At 35.7% G+C, this 21,540-nt stretch overlaps 1 protein-coding gene across 11 annotated transcripts in view; it reads right to left on the bottom strand.

Annotated features, from left to right (window-relative positions):
* The window catches only part of BNC2 (basonuclin zinc finger protein 2), a 481,370-nt gene that overhangs the window by 23,691 nt on the left and 436,139 nt on the right, over positions 1–21,540 (bottom strand). For all 11 annotated transcript variants that reach the window (XM_058170827.1, XM_058170824.1, XM_058170826.1 and 8 more), the window contains one exon: positions 3,139–5,105. In XM_058170827.1, coding sequence (XP_058026810.1) covers positions 3,139–5,105 — 1,967 coding nt within the window. The remainder of the gene's footprint in view (positions 1–3,138; positions 5,106–21,540) is intronic.

Raw genomic sequence — 21,540 nt, 5'->3', positions numbered from 1 at the left:
ATAATAAGAATAGATAATTCTTTCTAATAAGACTTTATTTGTTGAAATATTATATTTTCATAAATTTGGTTATGCACCATTAAAAAAAGGTGAAATTACTATTATAGAATAGTAGTAATATAATATATTGGATTTAATGGTAAGTATAGTAAATAGTATCTTAGATTGAATGATAAGATTTGACATTCTTCTGTACAAATTACATTAAAAGTGTCACACTTCTGCTACAATATGCTAGAATGGTTTCAGCTGGGTTCTAACGCCTTTTAAGATGATTTAAGTTCACTCCCTCTCAATTATTATTCCTCTACTTATTTCGTAATGAAGTAAGACACTGTATGTTCAAAGCTTCCTATGTTTGCTAAAAGACCAGACAGGTCATAAGAAAGTTAAGGAAAAAAAACCTTACCTCATAGAAAAGGTCATTAAGCTAAATAATACTTCAAGGACCCATTTACAATCAATAACAAGTTTAATGATGAACTGAAGAATTAATAATGAAACATTAATTCTTAACCTCAAATGCAATTTATATATTCTTAGGTTAGAATTTTCAAAATTCATTATGTTGCAATCAAGTGTAAGATCACCACTAAATTCCAAAGTAACTTTCCTTCATCATATTCTCTTTTCTGTTCCAGTTAACTCCCAATTATGGTTAACATCAAGGCTATGAAACAATACATTAAAAAATAAGTGTGCTTATGATTCTTAAATGTATTTCTTAAATGTATGCAAGAGTTACCAGTGTTTTTGCTAAACTGACTAGATTTTTGAAGTTTGTATTGTCACATTTTATATTGTGAAAATCTTATAAACCTTTTATTAGTTAAAAAAATAAACATTATTTTTTACTTCTTAGTGCATAACATAGTTTTCATGTCTGAAGTTCACTTATCACTATAATTTTAGAAATCCAGAGCATCTGTTAGAATGGAAGCAACTGCCAATATCTATGTACTGTGACAGAGAGAAAAATAAAATTTTTAATTTCAGAATATTGTAATTCTGACTTCAGAGAGAATAACATCATAGTGTTAAGTATGCCTTTACATAGCTAATGAGTACATCTCACCAAATCTATTGGAGTTTACTTCCAAGTAAAGACAAATCAGGACCTAAAAACTGGCTTTACTTCACACAAGGGGTCTAGTATATTGAAAGGCTTAACTTTTAAATGATTGCTTATTTTTCATGTTTACTTCAAAATTCTTTGCAAGCTCCTGGTCCTTTAGAACATACATATACACTACTTCCCCCAAAACAGCAGGCTATTTCCCACTGGGACAGTCTAATTAGGAATCCTGGCTATTTTTAATATTTTGCTATTAGTTTTAAATATTAAACAGTTGTAAATGAAATTTGCTACAGTTCAGATAATCACCTAAAATGAGGGATGTCCAATTTTTGCACTGTAAGAATTCTGTTGTTTTGAGATGTATGTCAAGGGCGCCAGGCAAATACTGCCCAATGAAATAAAGATTTTTCTTTTTTGCTCATCCATTGTAGAAAGCTGTAGGGTGGTTACAGGCCATACTTCAGTTCCACCTGTTCAGTCTATCTCCTTCCCTTATCTCCCTCTCGCCTTGCAAGATAGAACAGCATGCAGACTAGCCAAAGCTAATTAAAAGAAACTAGGATTGAACTGTAAGAAGTGTGGGAATTCCCTGAAAAGCATAATGTGGGTGAAAAAGAAAACTGTAGCTGAAATGTGGTGAGGGAAGATCAGAAACACATTTTTTATTATCAGTTGCCACTAAATAATTTAAACCAATTTCACTTAGCAAGACATAGGAACTGATTGCGGTCCAACAGATTATAAAGCAGTTGTCTTTTTCTTCTGTGGCATACCGGTATTGTGTGAACACCAACTGATTATGCTCTAGTATTAATTAACATTCTCTGAGCAGCATTATTGTTTTTTTTAAAGTTATATTTATATGTATGCATGAAGACGTGTCGCATGTTTGCTGTATGATAAGTTTATGTGTGTTTAAATCCATAAGTATCGAAAAGCTGTGTTAGCCTGCCACTGACCCACTTTGGCAAATTCCATTTACCTTACTTTTTTGGAATAAAAAAGGAACTAAACTATTTAGAGCCAGCTGCTTCTGTTTAAACTAAACTATTTCAGACCTGATGTAGCATAACTGTTATGTGATATCATCTAAATGTCCAGCAGAAGAAAAGGTCCTTATTAATTTTAAAAATATGTCTGAGTTCCTCTTTGTTTATGTGTAGGTAGTGCTCAGCTGAATGAATTGGGATTTACAAACCTTGTAGGGTATACTGTATTCACACCTGTATGAATAAAAGACTCTACATCGAATTGCTTCTTTCATTCATTTAATGGGGTTTGTCCAAATCTACAAGCCTGCATTTCATCATCATTATCATGCAAGTTGATTATTAATAGGATGCTTCACAGGTACCCTCCTGAAATGCTAAAATCTATCATCAGTGGTCACTACTTGTTTTGGCTTAGGTTTTAAGAGTTTTCATGCCACTGTTCAAAACTGAAATAGCAACTTTCAAATACTTGAGTAAAGAAAAAAATGAATTTAACAGTACTATCTGTGTACACAGGAATATGTATGCATTTCTGTCTACTGTCTCTTCATCGATCCAACATATTTACATTCTCCTACGCACGAATGGTCTATATGGAATATAGAAATAATCACCCTGAGAAATGGGAGCTTTGTTTACAAATGGAAAGAACAGTTAATTAAGATACACAGAAAAGCAGTGAAGAACCTACAGTCCTATTATATTTGGACTTCTATTTCATTATATAATGTGATGGTTCAGTCTTTGCATACAGATCTACAGATCAAGAAAAGCAAGAAACAAAGCTAATGAAAGATTTCTTGGTTCCATGAAAGGCAAATGTGGTATCCTTTAGTTATTTTTGTATGACAACTCCCATTATCACTGCCCACTGATATGCGGATTGGGAATTATAATAAAAATATCTAGAGGCTACCAGGTTGCTTACCTAGTTTTATATTAAAAGCATATGCCGTCCATATCATTTAAATATATTCAGTATAAAGCCTACCTTTGGCTTTCTTAGGCTTTGGCTTAAGAAAAAAACAACCCCAGAAAATCAGTTAATAAATTCAATTATTTACTGACCTGTCTCTGCTTCTTCGGGAGGGGAAAGCAGCATTGCAGCCAGCCACTGTGCAGACATGCATCTCTTTTAAGTGAACATTCCTATAATGGAGTTTCACGCTGTAGGAACTCTTGAAACTCTTCTTGCACACATAGCAGATCTTGGGATCTGGACTCGAGCACAAATCACCTTCTGGAGAGAATTTCTGGGGGCTGTTATAACTAAACGATGAAGCGAAGCTTTCATGGAGAGCAGCCATGCTGGCACTGCCTCCATTATAAAGTCCGTATTGGCTCATGTAAAACATCTCATATGTAGGGTCTGTAAACTCTTCCTTGACTTTAATTTCACTGGGGTGGGAAGCATCATTGTGGTTTTCATCCGGTCTTTCATGGTTCATCATAGACTTGCTACTTCTTTCATGGATCATGTGTTCATCCCCTTCCATGGATTCCTCACACAATTTTGGCTCTGAGGATTCAGACTCATTTTCATAGTCCCTCTCGTGCTCTTGGTCATCTGATGTCATACTATCTGTCCTTCTTAGCTCTGTCCTTGAAATGCACCTGTTTTGGCCATTTTTTGAGAAGTCCTTCACTGACAACCCTGGGCTCATCTCCTCCTGAGAATGGCAATGATTGTCATGACCACCATCATGAGTTATGCTTCTGTTATCGTTAATTTCCTCATCTTCGTAATCAAACTCATCGGCTGTGTCAATGATTTCCTTCTCTATTTTGACAGGCATGCTTGACTTTCGTGGCTTTTTCTTAGGGGCGAGGTCAGCACTTGTTTCTTGGAGGGGCATGATGCCTGTGGGCAGTGTTGATTCTGAAGGGAGAGAAGACTGTTCCATTGTGCCAGTTACTGGCATCAATGGACTAGTTGGTAATGAGGTGGGAGGACTCACCATCTCCCCAGGCGTAAGTAAACTTCTGTAAAAAGGAGGAACCGGCTGTACAGTCTTTAAAGCGGGAAATACGAGGTGGCTAGGAAGAGGATTTTGTAACACAGGATCTAATGGGGGAGTGGTAAAACCCATCGGAGGTCGGCCCGGGCTCGTTAATGTTAGATTCGATTTTGTACTTGCTATAACAGGAGTGGCAGCGCCGGATGTAGCACGGATGAGATCCTTGTCTCGATTGTTTCTTAACATGGGCATATGAAGTCGGGGATTGGGGTTAGCACTGTGGCGGTTGCGACTTCTAAGGGAGCTGAAGACCATGTTGCAACCTTCGATCGTACATCGATGTTTGATCTTAAGGTGGACTGCATTGTAGTGGATTTTCAGGGTCCCCTTGTCATAAAAGGTTTTCCCGCATGCGTTGCAAAAGACTCTTCCTTTCCGTGAGGCTGAGCCCATCCTTCGCATTCTGTGAATCCTGAAAGAGCTCTTTGTATGTTCAGGTTTGGATAAATCACTGACAGGGGTCGAAGTCTGAACAGGGGAAACGGAAGTTGGCTCGCTTTTGGGCTCTACGTTGGTGATGCTGGTCAAGGCATTCCTGCTGGAGGTCTGCTCGTTCTTGAAAGGGGCTGGGGAAACATCAGATTCACTGCTTTCATTAAATTCGTTCTGACTTGAAAGGTTTGGCTCACGCAGTCTCAGCGTTGGCTGTTCCAGCAGGAGTCCATTCGGCGGCAAGCCCAGTAGTGGAGCGGAGACTGGATTTATGTATTGAAATGGTAGCAGGAATGCTAGGCTGTTTGGGATGTTTTCGAAATGATGAATGCTGGAAGGGTTGCTGTTCTCCAAGTGAGCAAGGAGACTTGGGCTCCTGGTTCGATTATTGCTTTCAATAAAAGTCCGTATGTCTGAGTCTGTCTTTGAAGATGGAACAGCAACGGCTTGCCCTTCTTTTTCTTGAATTGCCATCAGCTCCACAATGGATTTGGTTTCTCCAAACCTCAAAAACTGCTGAAGGGTAATAATCTCTTCTTCCCTGGACATGATGGCCCAGCGGTCCAGCACTTTGCCTGCAGCATCCTAGAGGCCATATCAAAGAAACAACAAAGACAAACACAAAAGAAGAAAACCTTATTGATTCTGCATAATTATCGATTTCGATTGAAAGTGCTGTTCTGACTGCTCATCAAACACTAAGCTCTGAACACTACATGCACACACTTCGTTGAAAGCAAACTTTGCTACCAAGCAAACAGAATAATTGAAGGAAAAGAAACATAGTGGTTTAATCATGTTAGAACAAACATTAGTGTAAATCTCTGGTTTTTGTGAACTGGGCCATTGTCAATAACGTCACTTGTGAGCTAAACTAAGAGATCTTTTTAAAAAAAAACAATAAATGCTTATATACCATACAATTAACATTCATTAATAAGAGAAGGTAATCTCTCACTACACACTGAATCAAGATGTCACAGACCGTACCTTGAATCCTTGTTAAACGGTGTCACTACAGGAAATATTTGAAATATACATTTAGTGACATGCAGTTTATGTCTTTGATATGCAATTTGGAAGGTTTGCTTTTTTAAGCAAATTAATAAATATAGCTAGACATTATAATTGAGGTGGAAATTTAAAAAGACAACATAAAATATTAAGGAAAACTTTAATATTTTTTTCGTCTTCTCAAGGAAGATTTAAAATTTAACTTTAGAATAACCATTTTTTTTAAAATGGCAAATTTTACTGTTTTGATTCATGGAATTGCTCTTCCTCTGTAAACCAAATTTGGTTAGAGTGAAAACATGATGATTTTTCACCATTTTTAATAAATAAAGGTAGCAAGCATTTTTAAAAGTAAACATCTGATCACTGCGGATATCATAAATGTGTAAAAATGTGTTTTAATATTACCTTTTGATAGCAAAGGAAAAGTCCAGGGAGAATACACATCAGTAATCACCAGACTATCTGTTGTTAAATATACATTAAAAAGCATTTCACACTTTCATTTTTGCTAGTAAGTATGAGATTTGCCTCAAGGTAGAACTTAAAAATTCCGCACTGTAATATCAGACCATCCTCTATAACAGCATGTATATGTGAAAGCAAAAGACTGTTTAGATAATAAATATATTGTTTCTTGGGCAATTTTTCTAGTTAAGTTCATGCCAGCCATATTGCCAACTTTTATAATTTTGCTGGCAAGCCCTTTTCCTGAGCATGGAGCAATCAATAAGTTGGTGACTTCTACAGATATGACTGTCTAGCTCAACCTCCTTGCTTGTTGTTTTGGTCTCTAAGTAGACTACCTACCCAAAGTTCAGAAAGATCCATAACTGCTTCTTTCTATTAAACCATACAAAACAAGTTAGTGGAACATTATCAAATGATAATATATACATAAACAATAGAGAGTGTTTCATTTCTTCAAGCTGACAATATATAATTATGAAATTCATTACAGGTAATCTAACCATTGAAAAAAGTGATTTATGACCAGTTTTCATACTTATGTCCATTGCAGCATCCCCAGGGTCACATGATAAAAATTTGGGCACTTGTCAACCAGCATGTATTTATGACAGTTGCAGTGGCTTGGGGTCATATATTCACCAGAGGTAACTATTCCTGCTGGCTTCTGACAAGCAAAGTCAACAGGACAAGCCAGATTCACTTAACAACTACATGATTCACTTAAAAGTTGTGGCAAAAACAATCATAAAATGGGGCACAGTTCACTTAACAATCGTCTTGTTTAGCAACAGAAATGTTGTGCTCAATTGTGGTTGTAAGTTGAGTACTACCTGTACAATAAAATATATAGTAGAAGTACATTCAAGGAAGGCAACTCTGTTGTTTCTTACTAGCCTGGATTCATACCTACGTTTCCCCGAAAATAAGACATCCCCTGATAATAAGCCCAAACTCATGCACTAAAATAAGTCTCCCCCCAAAAATAAGCCCTCTTCTAAAACATTTAAACACAGAGCTGGAAATCAGGTAAGACGGCAAGAGGAGCCCCATCTTGCTCCACACACCCCAAAATAATAAGACCTCTTCAAAAATAAGGCCAAGCGCTTATTTCAGGGTTCAAAAAAATATAAGACAGGGTTTATTTTTGGGGAAACACGGTAAGCTTTACAGAGATACCAAACTGGCCAGTTACTAAAAGAAAATTAATTGATGGTCTGATCCAGTACAGCTCTATTTAAATTACTGACCTACTTATGTTCTCACTTGAAGTATAATTCTGATACCCATTCCATCCCCTTGCTACATAGTGATATTTCAAGATCCTGGAGCTTCTCATGAAGTGTGTAATTCCAGAGGAAAGTTAGCTTGCACTTTCCATCAATTCAGAGCTTTTCCTCAAAATTCTACATTTTAATTGTTTACCTGGAAACATTAAAATGCTGCTCTTGCTTCAAAGAAACCACAATGCTATAAAAATAGATTGATCATACATCTAAAAGGGGATATTGGTGAATAAATAGATACTCAACAAATACTTAAACCAGATATTGTTTTTTTTTAAATCAACCAAGTAAATCCATGCTATTGCTATGTAATATTTCTCCAAATCAAACAAACAACAGCTCTTTAAAAGCAATGATTAATTGAAAAAAAAATAGACCTGCCACTTTTCAATGAGGTGGTGACTTTTTCAGTACTTTTCCTCAGTTGTATCTTTTTTTTTTGGTTCCCATTTCATTGCAGAAAACTAGGTCAGAACATGTATGTTTTTTATAATACTGTACATATGTGCTGTATTATAATCAAAGCAATGTTCACATAATGCTAACTGAACAAAAATTAGTAATGCATTACAATTTAGAAGTAGATAAGAAGGAATAGGAATATTTTAATATTAAAGTTATAAGGAACCAAGGATCCCTTTAGAGTTTGTTACAAACTAGCTGTGGATTCCTCCGTGTATTGTAATACTCAGCTTGAGGCTCATATCACGTCTTCCGCGTAACTCGTTTTGGCTTCTCTCATGACTTTCCCCAATGCCATTAGATTTTATCAACATTTACTTTTTTTGTTACAAAAGATTCCAATTTATATTATTTCAGTCAACTCATGACTGAATAGATAAACCTCTTGGGACAGACAGGAAATTCAAGGAGCATCCATGCTGAGAAAGTCCATAAGATCTTGTGCCATACATCTGCAGCAGATGATTCTGCTTCTCGGTTGTCTAAAGTGACACACTGGTTGCCCCATTTCTACACAATAGAATTGTGCTGTCTTCCAATTTTAGAAAGAAACGTCTAATTCAACTAAGATTAACATCTTCACAATGTATAGCTTTAAATGATTTTTTTACCCACATATTATTTTTTTCTCTATAACAGCATAAATAAAAAATGGATCCACACATACATGTTGGAGGGAGGGAGGAACGGAGGGAGAGGGAGATTCTTTTTTTTTAAAGTTTTTTCTTTTTTTATATACATATTATTATTCTCTCTAAGGAAAGCACAAAAATAAAACATTTTAATTACATTTAGACTTGCTCTTCTACCTTTTCTTTCCCTCCATCTTACAACAAACCTTCTTCTTCTCTTTTCCCTCCCTCCTTCTTGTCCTTTCCTACCTTCTTCCTCCTCCTCTCCTTCCTCATATCTACTTCCCTTTCCTCTTCCCCACTCCTCTTCTCTTTCCCTCCTTTCTCACCTTCTCTCCTACTCTTATCCCCTGACTTATCCTCCTCTCCTTCTCCTTCCAGAGAGAGATTCTTATTGGGTCACTGAAATAATGTCATAGTTAATCATCCTATCTACTGTATATCTTCTGGTTTTACCTGACCTAAAGGTGAGGATGAGATATGTCAGGACGGAAAGTGTCCTAACATGTAGGTCAGCTAAGAATGAAGGATAACCTCAGGTTGATTATTATCAGAGATGATACAAATAGGGTTAGAAATGTTGAGCTTTCACCCCAAGATTCAGTGTAATTTTCAGCACTTTAATTTAGAGAGGAAATATCATGGACTGGGATGAAAATATAGGAGATATGATTTCCTGAGGGCTTCTGCTTCATAAATAAGGTTTTTGATACAACACGAACAAATTTGTGCCTTGTTTAAGAGACAAACACATTTATAAGAAATATATGCTATTTTTTGGGGTTCTAAAAAAATCCTAGATTTCTTTTATTATCCTGAAATGAGAATATATTACATATTCTATATATTGTTAATTATTATATATCAATATTTTCAGATCTGCTATCCTTTCCCTAATTTGCTTTTTTGACATAGCTACTTAAAGCTAAATGTATATATCCATGTAGCCGTATTGTGAATTCATTAAAAGGTAATTATGCAAACACTTAAATTAATCAAAGATATTTTAAGAAGCCCTTCAAAGAAAAATTAGGGAGCACGTAGGGAATATTTTCTATTATTACTGTGATAATTTCCAAGAAGTATTCCAAGAAGCATATAATTACAATTTTGGATATTGCAATAATTTAATAATGAGAATATACTGTGTATGTGATATATACATAATGTTGTCTAGAATTAACTTTGCATTGTGTATAATCCGCTACGGAGCTAACTTTCACAGAATAATTTGCTGTAAATTTAGAACTATCTAGAGCTGAATGTTAGCTCAATGTATTGAATCCATAGTCATCCCATTATATCTGTCTAAAGATACTGTTAAACTAAATTAATTTTCTACATAAGCCAACATTTTATGTTGTTACCTTATGGACAGTTAAAATGATATATTGTTTGAAATTAGTCTGATATCCTTCATTTTCATAACCATGATGTATCGGTAGGGTTGATCAGTGCATATGAATTCACAGCACTGAACTATTGGATGTTCCAAGGATTAGAATTACTATACTAAATACTGACAATTGCAGATAGTCCTTGACTTACAACAGTTCATTTCATGATAGTTCAAAGTTACAACGGCACTGAAAAAACTGACCATTTTTCACACTTGTGACCATTGTAACATCCTTATGATCATGAGATCAAAATTCAGATACTTGTCAATTGGTTCACACTTGGGACTATTTCTGTGTCCCAAGGTCATAGGATCACCTTTTGCAAACTTTTGAGAAGCAAAATCAATGGGGAAGCCAGATTCATTTAACAACCGTGTTACTATCTTATCAACTGCAGCGATTCACTTAGCAACTGTGGCCAAATTCCTCCTTTTGTTGATTCCAGTACAAAAGTTGCTGTTATTCTTAGATTCTTGTTCTTAGATTAATAATGCTGACTGACTTATTTGTAAAAACAATAAAGGCAGGTTGCAAATAAATAAATATCTTGTTCTTAGATTAATAAAGTTAAAAAACTCTAAATTGTCCTCTCTCTTCCAGTGGCCTGCCCGAAAATCCTCATGCACTGCTTAGGCTTAATAAGAATACAATTATAGAAAAATAGAATTGAGTTCTATAGCTGAATTAAAATTATTTTTTTCTCAACTTCAATTATCTTCTGATAAGAATCTACATAGATGCTGATTCTATCAAGAGTTCAGATAATATAGTGACTGCAGGCCAAACGGACATGGAAAAGAGAGCAAAATTTGAAGAATCAGTTAAGGTGTTAGGTTCTACACTGAATTTGCATTACAAAATAATTGCAGAAACTTCCCATGTAATGAAGTAAGTAAATGTTTAGGCATTGCATAATAGATTAGCAACTTCTAAAAACGTAAAATGGGGCAAAACTCATTCATCAAATGTCTCACTTAACAAGAGAAATTTTGGGCTCAATTGTGGTTGTAAGTCAAGGATTACCTATATGCCAGTGACACCCATAAGCCATTGATTCTACCAGATCGGGTTTACAATAGCAAGAAAGTGAGAAAAAATAACAATTAGAAGCGATTGTCTACTTTACACTAAATCTGACCCCTGGTCCATCTCAGCTCCATAGAAAAATAAATTTCAAGAGATACCAGGAATTAATTTGAGACCTTGTATATTTATTCTACTGGTAGGCTATTTCAATAAAGTTTCAGAGTGACTCTCATAGTATGACCAGCCACAAATCTTGGTTGCTCTGATAGCATTTCCATGTTTGGGAATAATATTGCTATCCATTTGTCCTTCAGCACATCTTTTCTTCAGTGTAATGTATTTTATTTCCCCTAACTGCATATTAGAAAAGCAGCAGCATAGTCTGGAGTTTTAGTTCAAACATAGGAGGAAAGATTGCCAACATTTAAACTGCAGCAAAGTTTGATTCAGAGGATTTTAAAAAAAAAATCTAGGAAGACCCAAAAAAGGAGATGAAAGCTAGATGACATAGCAAAGTAAACAAGATTAGCTCATCTAAGTAAAAAAGAATACAACGCAAAGAAAAAATGTACCGCAGCTATGAAATGATCATAATTTCTAGGAGTCTGATTTTAAATCTCATTATTTCAACAATCCCCTCAATACACAATCTTTCTAACAAGCTACAAAACTACTGGTCTTGTGAAAATTTCCAAAGGCACAATGTACAGATTCCCAATTAATACTACTACTTTCAGGATATGGATTTTCTCTAGAGCTCTCCAGTAATTCTCATTCTGATATGAATCTTTCCTGCACCATAAGCTCCACTCTACCTTAAATCTCCATAATAATTACTCTCTTTACAACATTCAGAATGCTTCGCCCTGAAGGACTATGGTATAATGAGGTGAAGCATTTGCAACAAATTATATGAAAATGCACAAAGTGAAATGAACGTGTCTCTCTTGTTTAAATGAAGTTCTGGCATAGAGAAGAAAGTTGGAGAATACATGACAACAAAGAGAATAATTTGGCCACTGCCAGTCTATGTAAATTTTAAGAGGCAGACTTTACTTTTCTGTGTGTATTTTCCCCCATTCAGAAGCCAACTAGCAGCATACTAACCAAGTGGGAAATAGGGAAATGTATTCCCATAATTCTTCTTGAAGGGCTAAGCCAATTTTTTAGCAATGCCCTAATAGTGTTAGTAATTGATCTCTCTGCAAAAACTGTCTTCATCCAAATTAGAACTGTTATTAGTATAATATGAATCATCAGCATAATATGTCCTAACTTTGTTTCTTGGACTAAGTAAATGATGGCTGACTACTGTATATGGACATACATGATAAATAAATAAAGATTAAAAAAAATAAAGAACTACAAATGAGTAATGTGCAAAAATAAAACAATAGGCAGCACTGCAAATAGTACTATGTTCTTTCTGCCAAAAAATTTTTAAAAGATAAAATGAGTTGACAGTCATGATTTCAACAGTTAATAACCAGAGATTTAGATTTCCTATAACCTAGAAATAAGCAACTTAGAACAGGGGTCTCCAACCTTGACAACTTTAAGACTTGTGGACTTCAACTCCCAGAGTTCCCTCAGCCAGCAAAGCTGGCTGAGGAATTCTGGGAGTTGAAGTCCACAAGTCTTAAAGTTGCCACGGTTGGAGACCCCTGACTTAGAACTAAGGAGAAATTTCCAAACAGTGAGGACAGTTAACCAGTGGAATGGCTTGCCTTCAGAAGGTGTGGGTGCTCCATCACTGGAGGCTTTTAAGAAGAGTCTGGACAGCCACTTGTCTGAATGGTACAGTGTCTCCTGCTTAAACAGGATTAGAAGACCTCCAACTCTATTATTCTATTATTCTGCTAAAGATGGTAGTTTTTTTGAAAAGAAAAAGAAGGAAGGAAGGAAGGATCTCACTTGGATTTTCTGAGGCTTCAACAAGTGCTGCAGCAATTAGGGTGAATCAACATTTCATAACGTTAGTTCTCCATTCGATCTACTATGGAACTTGATCATGCGAGAACCATTAATGGCAGCTATGTATTTCTGGATCAGACTTTCAAGATATCTGTACTGGGCCAGAGTCTCTGTAACTAAATTGTCTTCTGTGGCTGTTTCTCAAACAATTTAGCAGGATTATCTAGTAAGGTATGGAGATGGCAAACCCTTTTTAGATCAAGGGACTATTTAATAAATAATCAAGAAAGAAGAATTTTAAAGCAGGAATTCGCCTAAACCGAACTGGTTACAAATGAATGAAATGAGTCTTTTTGTATTAAAAAATATAATCTATACAATAACAGCTTTTGAAAATCTCATGTTAGACTCTTTAAAGTCCTCTAAGGATCTAACAAGAAGTTGCTGGAGAGGGATCAACAGCTCTGTATGGAAATCAGAGTTAAGACACATCCCTAACACAATGGACTACATTTTGGAAGTACTCCATATTATGATAAATAACAGCAAAGATCCAGGAAATTGCTTTGAAATTATTCATAGATGGTACTAAAACTTCCAAGGACAGTACATACAGATGCTGGAAGTGCAGAAAAGCACTGGACATCTTTATGTAAGTATGATGGTCCTTTGAGAGTGTATAAAGTCAAAAAGAGAGATTAATAGTACAAATATAGAAAAAAATCAGTAACGGTTCCAAGATATTTTTATTGTTATTATTTAGTGAAAGAACTGAAATAAGTTGAATTCATAATGGCAAAAACAGAGAAGCACGACCTTGATATACTGTAAAAAATATGGAAAATTGTTATAATGAAAACATTGAAAAACCAAAAAATCTTGGGATCTTTTGATTCAATTTGGGAAAAATATAATCCTTTTTACAAACAATAACAGGCCAAATTCTTCCTTTTGTTTATCCCAGTACAAAAGTTTCTCTTATTCTTAAATTCTTGTTCTTAGATCTTGCTCTTTTATTAATAATGCTGGCTAACCTGACATTTTATAAACATATAAAGCCAGGATATAAATAAATAAATAAAAGATCTTATTCTTAAATGAATAAAATTTAAACTTATAAATCATCCTCTTCTAATGATCTGCCCGAAAATCTAGATGCACTGATTAAGTTTAATAATGCAATTATAAAAAAAAAATAGAATTGAATTCTACAGATGAATTCAAAATTATTTTTTTTCTCAACTTCAATTACTTTTCAATAAGAATCTACCCTTGATAGAATCAGCATCTATGTAGATTCTTATTGAAAAGTAATTGAAGTTGAGAAAAAAATAATTTGAATTTGGCCTGCAATCGCTTCATAGATGCTGATTGGAACCCTGACACTGATTCTATCAAGGGTTCAGATGATATAGTGACAGAGGCCAAACGAACATGGAAAATAGAGCAAAACCTGAAGGCTCAGTTATGGTGTGATGTTCCACACTGAATTTGTATTACAAAGTAATTGCAGAAACTTTCCATGTAATGAAGTAAGTAAATGTTTAGGCATTGCATAACAGATCAGCACACAAACTATATTCCGTAGATATATAGAACATTTTCTTTTTGCTTAAGCATTTAGCTTTCCAGAAATAGTATGGTGGCACACATACAGTTTCTTACTTAGTTGGAGAGGGAAAACTCATATTAACAGAGCAAATTAGTTTGCAAGGAAATAGACGCATTTCCCAGTGAGAATTGATTAAAAATAATCCCAATTCATACCATTTGCATTGTCAAACCAGGATTCACTACTGTAGCTTATGTAACTGTATAAGGATTCAAAAAGGGAAGTTTAAAATATTCTGTGCAATTTTTAAAAATACACTGGTTGGCTTTTTGTAAAAGATTTTCTTTGTTACGGAATACTCTGCAGTGTGGATCTCAAGGGACTCCATTATTTCTATCGATACATCGTCCTTTTTTTTTTTAAAGCAACAAATCTGTTGCAGGATTTTTCTATGGAAAGATACATAATATTTTTTTCCCCAAATCAAGTTGATTTTGCTTCATTTAAATGCAGCCAGTCAAACCTCCATCTTCAAAAAGAATCATCCCATTTTTCCCTTTTCTTCAGTTTTCTAAAAACCTGCTCTTTATTTATTTACCCAAACTCAAAAATTATCAACCATACAATCAACCATCCTTACCGCACAAAGACATTTCTCCTTCAGCCCAGTTGATCTGTTCCAAAGTTGGCCCACAACATAACATAACATAACATAACATCAGAGTTGGAAGGGACCTTGGAGGCCTTCTAGTCCAACCCCCTGCCCAGGCAGGACAACAATTGTGGTATCGGTTTAAACCAGGGGTCTGCAAACTTGGCTCTTTTAAGACTTGTGGACTTCAACTCCTAGAGTTCCTCAGCCAGCTTTGCATGGGAGTTGAAGTCCACAAGTCTTAAAGGGACCAAGTTTGGACACCCCTGGCCTAGGGCATTGCCTGAGAGGGAGTCATCTAGTTAATATTTCAGAGTCATCTAGTTAATAATCAGAAATTTCATTTGTGGGAATGGCAGGCTACTTTTCATTCATTAATGAGGGCTGAATGGGTATTTTATAGTATCTGCATAGTTAAAATATTAAATTCTGGAAACAAGAATGGGAGCTTTGATCATGGCTTGCATATTTAGGCAGACTTTTAGAGAAGCCAATTGTGGACATATGCATTTTCAGTTTAAACTCAATGCCCTCAGTCTGGATAATTTAGAGACTGGGACACTCTATCTTATCACTCTGGATAATATAGTGACTGGGCCACTGCTATTATCACTCTGTATAATATGGAGACTGGGACACAGCTATTATTGGCAAAGTTTCTGCAGAAATGTTGCTACGTAACTTGAACTCTTCAAAAGGAGAAAGAAAGTTCCAATAAACAGGATCTGGGTGACAATACAAGACACAAGTGACTCACGGTCGCCAACCTTATGTAGGGACAGCAGAAGAATACAATCCTTGACTTCTGCCTTCTGGCATAACTAGTTACTGAATCTTTTAAAAAATGTACACACACACACACACACACACACACACACACACACACACACACACACACACACGGTCTTCAGGAGCTCAACATCTTCATGCTCAGGACAAAAGCACAATGCAAAAGAAGAGGAGCGGGTTACAAAAATCACACACAAACAAAAGCAGAGATTAGGGACGTATTAACATCGTATGAATCATGCATTGAGGTATTACAGACCTTGGAATGCGAAAGAAAATGGAGGAAGAAATATGTTGTGGCATGCTAGATAATAACAACCGTGCCTGGATGACTTAATACCCTCTTGTCCCTGAAGTCCTGACTTTGTCGGCAGCCCACTTCTCCACATTAACAGTAGTCATTTGGAGAGCAGCAAACGTGCCATTAGAAGCACTTTTACAAGTGTATATTCATCCACCAATTAGCTTAATGTGGCCGCTTTCTGCATATTTTCTATCCAGGCCTGCACAAATCTTATTAATATTTCCCCCTAGCGCTTTGACAGATTACCTTGTCATTATGCATCCTGGAGCCTTTTAAACAATATGGGTAAACTACTGTTTGCGAGGTTAATGACAATTATCCCCTAATTACTGCATAAGTCACTCAGTCCACTTTATCTCACGGGCAGGGTTCTGCTCTGTGTATCTGCCATTGTGTCACTGTAAATGAATCTTGTATAGCCATGTTTATCTGTCGCTGTCTTGTAAATTACACTGACAGAAGAATGAACAAATTACTGGGTATCATCACTTGAATACCGTTTCTGACTCTCTGCCCATCTTTCTCCTCCTTTCTTTTTTTATTTTAATAAAGGAAAATTACAAGAGCGGTGCTTGTTTGCTTGATTTTAACCTTCATGAAATAAAATAAACAAACACAAATTGAAATGTCCTGCCTTAAGAATCATACATCATATTTTAATTTCTCCACTGAGAGGCAAATAGATAGGATTTGGTAGAAGCCATACAGACAAACGAGAGAGAGAGAGAGACAGAGATAAAAAGACATTAAAAAGTTATTATTAATTTGTGGCAGCTACCTCTATCATATTTTAATGGATTGAATAGGGGCTCACCATGGTTCAGTGTAGGAATTTTCAGTTCTCAATGCCTAGATTGAATTCCAGAACTATATTTGTGTAGATACCTTCTGGAAACAAATATTTTCTGAACAAATACTTTGTTCTTATCGCCATATAAGGAGATAGGGCGGTATATAAATACGATAAATAAATAAATAAATAAAAAATATCCCTTTTTTTTCCACGGTAGCTTTTTCTCCCTTTTTTAAAGTTTACGTTTACTTTTATTGTCATTGCACCTCATACAACAAAATTAAATGCCATCTTCAGTGTACATCATACATAAGAAAACTATTAAAAAATAAAACAAAAACACACGTCCTTCACATTTTTGGGGGGGGGATTTCTAATTTATTTATTTATTTATTTTATTTATTTATTTTGTCACAACAATATATGTAGGTATCATACAAAAAAGATTATATAGTATATAAACACATATATGAGTAAATATAAGGAGGTATAAGCATATATATATATAGGAAGAAGAAAAGAAAAACAATAGGACAGGAACGGTAGGCACGTTTGTGCGCTTATGCAATTGAATTGAAAATCCCTGATACTGCATTAATATTGCACTATACCCGTGATGCCCGTGATGCCATGCCCGTAATATCAGGCTCACAAGGGAGCTGACTACTAATGGGCTGTCCAGGATTTGCCTGTGTACATTTCAGATCGGACATCAAACAATAAACGTGCATAAGGTTCCTATTCGTTTTACTTTTTATCAGATATTTTAATCTAATTTTAATTATCTCTAAGTTTATTTTTATCATGTACTAGAGGGCAGGCATCAGTGCTGGATTTTACTTTCTGGACCAACAAATGGAACCACTCTCTTGTATTCAGATTCTTAGGGGAAATACCTGGACTCTGGCAGCTATGGCAGCTGTGGCCTTTGCATTCTAGTTCTCCAATTGTGCCCTTATCTGAACGGTGAGGCCTTATTCATGGTCATTCATTGCCTTGATCATATCCTGTTTGGAATACTGCAACACGTTCTACATGACGATTCTCTTGAAGACCACTCAGTAACTTCAACTGGTCTGGAATGCAACAACGTGCACAGTAATAGGATCCTGTAGGTATCCATGTAATACCTTTGTTGCAGGAGACGCAATGGCTTCCAGTATCTTTCCAGCTGCAATTCAAGGTGCTGGTTATGACCTTTAAAGTTCTATATGGCAACGTCCTATATAGAGTCTTCCCCTAAATACTGCCATCTGATGGGAACTAGGAAGCAAGCCTTTTCTGTGGTAGCTCCCTACCTTATAGAACTCTGGCCCCCCGAATAACAGCAGGCCCCTACTCTCTTAGCCTTCCTAAAATGCTTGGATAAGATTGAATAATTGCACATTAGGAGTTTGACTTGGTGCCAGTCTTTGTTGTTCTTAATGTTTTAATCTGTTTAGTTTTATAGTTTTAATATGATTTTATATGTTGTTTTAACTTTTGATTGAGAGCCATTCAGATTTGGATAGAATACGGGTGACTATATCAATGTTTTAAATAAATAAACAGTTTTTACTACGTAATGTGACCTAATACATATGTTCTTGTGTTGGCTCCCCGCCCCTTTTGAAACTTCTTTTTTTGTGTATGTTAAACTATATTAAATAAACAGTCGTTAGATGGAAATCAAGGGGAATTCCAATTTTAAAGCTAAATATTAATCTGATTAAATGCATAATCTTAAACATACTTAACAAGGAGCAAGGTCTGTTACAAATGCTATCTCAATTCAGAATAAATTAAGGTTTGAATCATTTTAGAGAATAAAATTGTTGCAGGGAGGCTAAATGATATTCAGCAATCCTAGCTTTGGCCCAGATTACATGCTCTGAGGGCTAGTACTTCTTACATCTAAGAAAATTAAAAGCAACCTTAGACTAATGGTTTCTTCAGCATCTCTGGTCAAACATCTTATCTGTTTCCTTTTTCTTTCTATGCATCCCCTTTCCTTTGAAATTATCTACTTGGCCACAGCAAAGAGAAAGAATGGAAATAAGAATGTCAATAGGCAACGTTTTTCATTAGCCATTGGGAGATTTTTTCATCCTCTGTTACCAGCATCCTGAATGGGTAAGTTCAGTTTAAACAGAAAAGATCATTACTATCTGAATAAATAGCTACCTTTCAAAATCATGTTTTTTGGGGGAAGGGGGAAACGAAGCTATTTCTGTTTGAGGGGAAATTATTTCAGTTTATTTTGCAATTAATCCAAATTAATCAGAATAAGCAAATCGGTATCAGTGATGTTTGTCTTGCATTTCATTATTAATAGGGCTCTCTGACTGAGATATGATCTGATAGTATCCTGTAGTTAAATAGAAATTTATTTCCCAGACTTCTTCATACTTCTAAAAACGGACCCCTAAACGTATCAAATGACACGGAACCACTTCAGCTGTATTGCCTTCACCCAAAGATATCATCTCAAAACTAAAGACTGACATGTTAGCAAAACCCTGTTTGTTCAGATTGAACGATTATTGCTGCTGGCGGATTTAAGGTGTGAACAGTTAAGGAAAATTGTAAGGATAAAGGGAAGCTATTGCCATCTTCAGGTGCAACAAAAACAATGTTATTATTACCTACTCACCTGATAAACACTACCAAGAGAAGCCCTTTCACAAAGATTTCAGATATGTAATAAGTATGTGCTAAAACACATGTCTTAAAAGTGACTGAATCACAGGCTGAATCCCTTTTCTATGGGATAGTTATTAACAAAAGTCCTTTATAACATTTAAGCCACAATAACACTTCTTTTTCCCAAGAGAATGTATTTAGAATGTATACTTCCTTCAATATGGAGGGTTATTTCCTAAGTGATAAATTTGATACACAATTTTACCAAGAAAAGCAAACATGAAACACCCCAAAAGTAAGCTAAATGAGTGTACAGAGATGTGTTCTATGTATCTGATGAAATAAGCTACAGCTCACAAAAGCTTATGCTTTTTAATAAAATGTGTTAAGTCAGAAAAGAAACCACCAGAGTTCTGATCATTAATCTAAGCTCCGCTACTTTAAGATGTGTGGACTTCAATTTCCAGCATTCCCTAGTCAGCTTGGGAATTCTGGGAATTCAAGTCCACCCATCTTAAAATTGCCTAGGTTGAGAAACACAAACCTAAAAGAAACTTGTGGAAACCAAGGATATGGATATGCCATAACTCAAGCAGGGGATGACAAATGATAGATTCAATAAGCAACCCGAGGAACTTTCATATTTAAATAATTTATATCATTTTATCAGTTTCCTCTTCTAAAACCTCCAGAGGAAATTGACTACTTTGCACACATATCATTAAGATCTAAGGAAATGCTGCACTTTATTTAGTTTTGCCATATTTTACATTTCGGTATATATTTATTTCTTTGGTCAATAGCTTATTAAAAAGCTCAGCAGCACAGTAGGTGGGCGAACCCAGTAGGTGGTAAAGGTCAAGATAAGCATCAAAGTATTAATTAATCTGATCCTTCATCATACGTATGTATGATATTGTACCTCAGAAGTTGGATAGAATAATATTCTCCCGTTCATTTACTTCAGAAATAATATCTTGCTCTGGTAGCTCTTCATTTTTCAAAATTAAATAGATGTCTACACATAGAATTCTACAGCTAGAAGGGGACTGGTTTCAATGTCAAAATATATTAGGATTTTTTTTTTCCTGATGTGCAAACAGAATTTGCTTTCCAATGACTTAACCTGTTATTGTGTTTTGTCCATGAGCAATAAAGAATGGGTCTTGCCCTACTGGTGTGCAACATCTTTCAGGTCTTTGAAGAAATCATATCAGCCTCACTCTTCTCGTCTCAGGGCTAAAAGGATTGTAACAATACTTGTACAACACTTCAGATTTTATCTCCAAAAGATGCTTTGAAACATGCAGGAGCTCTGTGTCACTGTTTTAAGTAGATAAGATGTGGTGGTGGGTTTCAAAATTTTTTACTACTGGTTCTGTGGGTGTGGCTTGGTGGGCGTGGCATGTCTTGGTGAGCGTGGCAGGGGAAGGATACTGTAAAATCTCCATTCCCTCCCCAATCCAGGGAAAGGTTATTGCAAAATACCCATTTCCTCCCAATCATCTGGGACTTGGGAGGCAGAGAATAGATGGGGGCCGGGGCCAGTCAGAATTTTTACTACTGGTTCTCCAAATTACTCAAAATTTCCGCTACCGGTTCTCCAGAACTGGTCAGAACCTGCTGAAACCCACCTCTGATAAGATGTAAACTTGTTTTCCTAGATGGTCCAAGACATCAATTTGCAAGGGATGCACCATTGTACTAAATTTGTCAGTTTTAGGGGACACACTGCCTTTCTCCAAAATCCTTCCAATGTTCCTTCTGAATCCTTCTTACAGCAAGATTCCCAGAAGCAGGCAAAATACTTGAGGAGGGATCTGAGCAGTGCAGAACATAGCATGATTATTTCTTCCTGTAATTTGGAACGTGCACTTTTGATATTGCACCCTAAAACTGCACTTGCTTTTTTTGGGAGGAGCGGGCAGATTTATCACATTGCTGATTCATATTCAGTCTTCAGTCAACTATTGCTCCAATGTCTTTTTCACAAAAACTATTACCAGGTCTACACCTCATGGTTCTCAATCTGTGTTCCACAGCACTCCACGGGATGACAATAAATTCACAGTGGCATGTTTAACTGCTTTATAACAAAAGCATTCA

Source organism: Ahaetulla prasina, chromosome 2, assembly GCF_028640845.1.
Source record: "Ahaetulla prasina isolate Xishuangbanna chromosome 2, ASM2864084v1, whole genome shotgun sequence".
Taxonomy (NCBI): domain Eukaryota; kingdom Metazoa; phylum Chordata; class Lepidosauria; order Squamata; family Colubridae; genus Ahaetulla; species Ahaetulla prasina.
The sequence above is the reverse complement of the archived record's forward strand: the minus strand, read 5'-3'. Positions and strand labels throughout refer to the sequence as shown.